This window comes from Oxyura jamaicensis, chromosome 9, assembly GCF_011077185.1.
Source record: "Oxyura jamaicensis isolate SHBP4307 breed ruddy duck chromosome 9, BPBGC_Ojam_1.0, whole genome shotgun sequence".
Classification (NCBI taxonomy): Eukaryota; Metazoa; Chordata; class Aves; order Anseriformes; family Anatidae; genus Oxyura; species Oxyura jamaicensis.
Genome location: NC_048901.1, coordinates 20,304,675 through 20,312,123, shown reverse-complemented (window position 1 = coordinate 20,312,123; position 7,449 = coordinate 20,304,675). Strand labels below are relative to the sequence as shown.

General features: G+C 41.9%; 1 protein-coding gene across 1 annotated transcript in view; it reads right to left on the bottom strand.

The window, feature by feature from the left end:
- SPATA16 (spermatogenesis associated 16) overlaps nt 1-7,449 on the bottom strand; it is a 79,289-nt gene that overhangs the window by 25,762 nt on the left and 46,078 nt on the right. The window contains exon 6 of the mRNA XM_035334792.1: nt 1,371-1,518. Within this exon, the coding sequence (XP_035190683.1) occupies nt 1,371-1,518 (148 nt within the window). The remainder of the gene's footprint in view (nt 1-1,370; nt 1,519-7,449) is intronic.

Below are 7,449 nucleotides of genomic sequence, written 5' to 3'. Positions count from 1 at the left end.
TTTTTTTTTTTTTTTTTTTTTTTTTTTTTTTTTTTTTTCCAATCAGATTCAGGGAGTTTTATTTTATGCTTCTTTTAATGCCAATACTTTTGTCCCTGGAACTCTCCACAAAGTCACATCAGCAAGTAAATGGTAGACAGGGACTTTACAACTTCCACGATAAATAAGTCCCATTTTTCCTCTTCAAAAAATCCCCCAATTACTGCCAGAAACCCAATGCATGGGTGCTCTGCAACTTGCAAAACATGATCTAGTTTTATACTGGTTTTATAAAGGAAAATGAAATGAACAAGCCAAGTTTACTCATGTTAAATATTTGCAGCTTTGTGTTAAAAACTTGTTTTCCCCAGTTCCCACTTGAATTCAGACAGATGTTCTTTTTCTCCCCAGAGGTGCAATGTGTACTGTTCTGGAAGCCATATTCTCCAGCAGAGTGGTGGGCTCAGCAGGTGCTGCCGTTGGCTCCGACCCCGGTGTAATTCTCGTGGGGAGCCGGCATATGGCAGCTCTTCGAACCGCACTGTGGGAAGCGGCCACAAGGGGTGAGCTGTAGGTCTCATTGGTGTGATGAAGATAGAGACTGTCCAAAATTTGACCTGGGGGATGTACGTTTCCCCTTATGTTTCTCAGCCACCAACTTAGAGCCACGTGTTATCAGAGTCAACCATGGCCCAAGTCACCATGCTAATGACGTAAGAAATGCCTTTTGTCCTCCTGCCTCTCCTCTGGCAAAATGTCATGCCCATTCCTCTTGAAATAAAGCTGTGGTCACCAGAATTTAAATGTCTGTTTACTCCAGGAGATGCTGCTTGACTTCAGTCCTCTAGGAGACAACAGGCCCCTCGAAGCCTATGTTAATGCCGGATACTATTTGTCTTCAACAGCCCAAAGGAAGCCTATTCCCATCCCTGCAGCTGAAATGCTCTCAAAGGTGACAATCCCTCCACTAGTGCTCATAGAAAGGTGGATATTTTTGGAAAGCAAAGGGCCTGCTTCAGGGCCAGTTACTGATGGGAAGCCAGAGAGATGGGAATGAACCTGGGCCTCGCTGTTGCCACAAGACACTGCAAAAGTGCCTCTGAACAAAAGAGCTCTTGCAATAATGAAATTCAACAACTGGAACATGAGGCTTCGTGGATAAAAATAGTCTTTGCAGGGATTTACAGTGTAAAGTCTGTGCTTTGCCTAAGTACTGATTTGATTACCTAAATCATGTACAATCATACAGCAAATCTCAGAAGTTAATTTTCCCCCACAGAAGTGCAGAAATTTAAAGACTCAAGCTCCAGACTCTCTCAAGCTCCTTTTAAGTCAGCCACACACAGGCAAACAGTATACAGTGCTTAACAGCATGTGAAATCTGCTCTTACCTGTATATATGTGCTCCACATAGTCAGGGTGCTTTTTAGCAAATGTGTCCTTCATCTTGTCAGTTTTGTCAGCCTTGACTTTTGTCACAAATGGTGTGTACATGACTGAAAAAGATTCTTCTCTAGTGATGGCTTCTTCAATCATAGCCTAAAGTGAAAGAAATGATATGTTTCATGTTGGTTAACGGCTAGTTAAGGGAAGGAAAAAAAAAAAAAAAAGAAAGAAAAATAATTATTTTCACGGATGATATTTTGCCTTTAATAATTGCACAGTCATGCAAAGATAACATATTTTGGTCTTGAATATTAATTAGAAGGGAATTTAAATTAGTTCCAGAAAACACTGCCTATCTATACTCAGAAAATCAATTTAATGTAGAAAGAACATTTGTAAACAGTTTTCAGTGCAGCAAGCCTATGTCTTCAATGAGGAGAAAAGTATTAGATAAATTATCTTTTAGATGAAAAGAAAAAGTGATTCTATGCTCTCTGAAGGTCACATCTTTCATTGGAGGGTTTTATTCAGTCCTTGGGAGCTGGTTAAACAATACTAAGCATTCATATTACCTCTTGGGTTGGCATGAATCAAACACTGTGTCTATACGGAATATTAGTCTTAAAATATTGCATTCAAACACCATTTGCATTAAGAGTAAAATTCACTCCGGTGCGGAGGGCAACACGAAGCTTATGAACCTTGTCATCCCTTAAAAATGACTCAAATGATGCATTATGCTGGCTTTATGTGGGGACATGGATTTCACACTCAGTGGACCCGATGAACTGGTGTTGGAGCTCCCTGGAGGAGCCACCAGCCTGGAAACTCGGTGCTTGCACTTGATCAGTGCAAGCGAGGTTTAGCTGTGATTCCTCCTGGGCTGGGGTTTCTGCAAGACCACACTGAGCTCTGCTTTGGCTGCGTCTGTTGACAACAAAGATTTTGTCTTCCTGACATGGACAGTCCTTTCTGGAAACTGGGAAAGCTGTAAGACTGCATTATTTTATCTCAGCAAAAGTATGAATGGGGTTAATAGAGACAATAATAACACAAGTTTAACAGAGGTGATCAGAAAACCAGGAGAGGAGATGTGTGGACATGGCACTAAGGACCATGCTTTAGTGATGGTCTTAAATGTCATTTCTAACCTAAATGATTCTATGATTCTATGATAATATATATACATATTTAAGTATGGATCTCCCAGATTGCAGAAAGTATCAGAATGGTGTTCAGCTTGGTGTTCCTGGTGTTTTATTGACAAGTCCTCTCTTGTTCCTTTGTTTTGTTGGGTATTCTGCTGAATTTCTGTAGTTTGGCACTCATTTTCTAATCTGGATTAATATGAGTGTGTGAATGTGATTTTGGGTGTATCCATGTATTTCAGACATAAAATATATGGAGTGAGGAAGTGAGATTAAATTGGGAGTGGCTGGGCCAGACAAGCTTCTTATTGTGGAGGACTGGGGGAATAGTTTTACTGGTATTTGTCTGCAAAGTTCACTTTTGCCTCTGTCACCCTCAAGAACAGTTCAAAGTCACGCCTATAATATCTCTGCATTACCATGTACCCACGGCTGCTCTGTACAGCATGCAAATACTGACTAGCTCAGAGGGCAGTAATGGCAAAATGTCAGCCAAAGGGAAAAAAAATAGATCTGCAGTTTCTGGTCAATACTGCTACTGAAGGTATTATTATTACCCAAGAGCATAATACCCTGGACATAAGACCCTGGACATAGATGCTATTTGCTTTATTATCCTCTTGGATTTTTATGGGCTAAAGACTTTAAGGATATAAAACTTTAGCCCATAAAAACTTTGGAGCAGAAAACTTTATATGATGAAATCCCTAAGGACTTTGCTGCTTAAGCCTTTATGCACTGAAGTCCGTACCCACGGATGAGTATCTGGCGATGTGTCCAGGAAATGGTAATGCCTATAGAACATTGTCTGTCATACTGTGCATGGAGCAGTTACTCAAGATCCAGCCAAACTTTGGACATAATTGCGAGGGCTCCAATAGACTTTGAACACAGTCCCTGGAGAGAGGACAAGGCCAATGTTTTTTTTGGTGTCTTTCCATGTAAAGGGCCATCTCTGCGATGTCCCCTCAGATACCTCAGGGAGAACATCGCTGTTCTGGCCCCCGTGGTGGCAGAAGTGTCAGGCTCTTTTGTACTTTTGTAAGAATGGGGATAGCAGGTGAACTGATGAAGATGATAAAGACTTTTTTTTTGGCATATCTTGCAAGTGGAATCTGCAGTGATACCTCATCACATGGTGTTACACTCCAGACTTAATTCCAGCAGGGTCAGAAAAAAATAAAGGCCCGGAGATGATGTTAAACCAGAAGGAGATCCTCTCACAGTGTTCAGTAATGGAAGGACTATGCTTGACATGAGTCCATCAAATGTGCTGGTTTACCTCAGCAGTGGACAACATCTATTACTTCAGTGAAGATGCAAGAAGTGTCTTCAGAAGACACTGCAGAATAATCTGATGATAGGGAAGATTTCTTTTTGTAGTTGCGGGACTGACTCACTCTCTGCTATGTCAGGAGGTTTATATCCCTGTTTTGGAAGTGTGGGGAATCAGAGAACTTCTGCTGAGAAACCATCTGGAGACAAAGTGTCTCAAGGAATATTTATATTGTCAGCACTTCTATTAAAATACCAGTTAATTCTTTCATGAAACTGAAGCATTCACAAGGTTTGAGGGATGTACATTGCTACCGCGAGAATTAAAAATCCAGAAGACATTCCTAAAGAAAAGAAAATTGCTTTGAGCAAGAGTTTAAGGATATATTTGACCCAACATCTCATACCCCTCTTGCCTGAGCACTTGGTTTTGCAATATCCTTATACTCTACCGTATTTAGTAATGCTAAATTTCACAGACGTTTTAATAAAAGCTAAGCTTTAGCCTAAACAATCTTATATTGTCCCTTCAATGCCCACTAAAATTCTCTTCAGAGCTCATGATACAAATAGGTAGATGCATAAGAAACAAAGCTTTCCCATGCCAATCCTTGTGATTGCAAATAATATAAGTACTTCAACACTTTATGAAGCTTTTGCCATTTTGCCTGCTTAGAGCAGACAAAGCATAGAAAAAGAAAAATGGCACAGTAGCAGCAAATTCTTTGTAACAGTGACAGTAGCTGTCTCTGCTACAGTCCCTAACCTTAATCCTCTTTAAATACAGAAAGGTTTAATTTGGGAAATCCAATTATCTTGACATCTAGAATTAACCAAAAATTTAGATATCTTTCTAGTGCCTTATCTTGCAGCTGCAGCGCATACTCTGCCACTGTCTCATTTACATTACAGCAGGAATTGATGCTTTTATTGATGATTTTTATTAATGCAATGATATCAGTCAGGGTAAAGCCATTAGCATCTTCTACGAACTGCTTCCACTCTTAGGCTAGTAGTCAGAATTATGGGTGCACTGTGGTGCAACCTATGTGCTTTTCTCTATATCTTTCCAACCATAAAGCAGTATCTGGCAGCCCTGCCACTAAGTCTGTTGCTGTTGTGATATGAATATCTTCTCACCAGCATGATCTTCTTACATTAGTATTTTTTTTTTTTTTTTCTGTGGGAAAAATAAGTAGAGGGAATGCCAGAGCATATCCTTTTTCTCAATATGTTTATGGTATGAATAAATCATGTATTATACAATAGATGAGAACTTTCTGCTTATCTGCCATGTAATGCCTCCCCATTAATGTAGGTCACATCAAATATCAGCTTATTTAGGTTCTTAAGTTATTAACGTATTTAAGTCTCCGCGAGCTATTTTGCATGCAGTACATTCTGAAAGTGGATTTGCAGAGTGCCACAGCCATAGCCCTGTGTATTCTGAAAGGCAGAGGCAGACGTATTGCAGATGGGTTACCTTAGGCTTCATGATCTGTTTGATTTTCTAGTAAGTATCTCTTTATGTTTTGAGAGAGAAGAAATCCATGCTTTATATCCTTCTAAAGAGATCATTACTCATTAAAGAAATATCCCAGAACACATAAAGTATGGAAAAAGCTGGAGGCTGCTGTTGAAACTCCTTGTCCGTGATGCTGGCGGCAGGGAAAGCAGGGACCGAGCATGAATGTGGATGAATGTGGAAATACAATTCCAGTTTGAGGAAGATCTCTGCCCATGAGCCTGTCCAATCTCAGCACCTAACACATACGAAGTGCTGCAGGAGCCCTCAGCTCTTATATTGCTTACCACCAGCTGGGGCTCTTAAATTTTCATCTCAGCATAGGGGTAAATGTGAAGGATTTCAGTTTTTCTTTGCCATGGTGGAGAGACCAGTGAAAGAGAGGTGATATTTACTTTACCAGGGTGATCCAGACACTTCTAAGGCGAGCCCCTGTTACTGCCCAAATTATGGTTTGTTGCCACCCTCGGCTCAGGCTATCTCGCCTGTCTGCACTGGGAGCTCCAGCTCAGAGCCTCCCTGCAGAGGTGGCAGCTGGCCCGGGCGGCGTGCCCCTGCTCCAGCTGGGGTGCTGCGGGTGGAGGCAGAGCAGGGCCAGCAGAGCGAGCCCTTTGATAGTCAGCATGAGCGATGTCCAGCGCAGGCAGCATTCAGCCAGCCAGCTAGCTGCTGTGCAGACACGCTTCCTTGGCGTGATGGCACAGGCAGACATAAGTCTGCAATGGGGCAGCGGGGTAGTGGATGTGAAAATCAAAGCACAGCCCCTGTGGAGGTGCCAGTTATCCTCTACATGAAGCTATTGGACAAAACCACAGCTCTGATACAGCTTTGCTAATATTGTCCCTTTCTTAAGGATAAGAGAGTTTTCATGGTGAGAGATACCCTAATTCCAATTAGGTGGCTCACTGCCCCTGTGCTCGGAGCAGCAGAACTGCTTATCCAGTGCCAGGAGAAGCCATTCACCAGCTTCTTGTGGCTCCTGCTCTATCAGGAATGGGTCACAGTTTAGCCTGCAGCTTTCTGTGTGAAGGGGTTTTGAACAGCTTTTGTAGCCTGGACTCAGGGAGACTTTAACTGAGACAGGCAGACCTAAAGGTTGAGCATCGCTGTGTGCTTTATGTGAATACGATTGGATGCACTGGCCAACACCTGGATGCTGCATCCATCCAGTGATTCACGCATGTGCTTGAGAGCCAGGGAGTGGTCCTGGCAAGAAAACACTCCTGGGAGAAGTGGGGGTATTTGCTGTAGGGGCTTTCCAAGGCTTTTAGCAAAAGAAAAGTGAAAAAAGAGGAATGGAAAGGAAAGAAAAAGGAAACCAAAATACAGAAACCAGCAGAAGGAGATGTCAGTCCTTCCTAGCACTGAGCTCAACATCTTTTGGGAACTTGACTTAAATGTGAAGAGATGAATCAGACAGCCAGAGATGGTGACTGATGTGGTTAGCCTGTAAAATGGACAGCACTGTTCAAAGGGGCAGCAAAAAATCATGCTTGAGTCATCGCAATGGCAAACTACTTTATGTGGCTGAATGGCTGCTAATTTAGTAGAAGACAAGTTGGCTGTATATAGGGATGTTTCTGAAAAGTGACTTTATCTCTTTTTGCGTGATGTCCTCTGTAGTTCTTCAAGAGCAGGTGCACAAATGGAAAGCCACATAACCAGTAATGATCCAGGGAACAGCACAAACTCCTGTATGTAGCTTCATCTTCCCAAAGAAAGGCAGTGGGGTAAAAAGAAAGGGAAGAGGATAATGAATGTGTAACTTCTTAAGGACCTTTGCAACCTGAGGGAACAATAAGAGCCTGAGAACAGCTCAAAATGGTTGGTTTTCTACACTGATTTCTCAGATTTCTTTTGTAAATCTTAAGGTCTGCTTTGCAACCCAGGAAAAACTAGAATGAATAGAGAATTGTGTTTGTCAGATATGCACGCTACTTTTGAGCTGCCCCTTGGGTTTTTTAAATGGCATGGAGCTTTGTTGGCCACGTTGTTCTTGTTGAACATCTCTGAGGCACAATTTATGGCCCTCTGTTAATAGTTAAAGCTCTAATTGGTAGATATTTTGCTTCATATTGGGATTTCAGCAGCTACTGACTATGAGCAAGGTATGTGCTTCCTCTTACATTCAGCTGG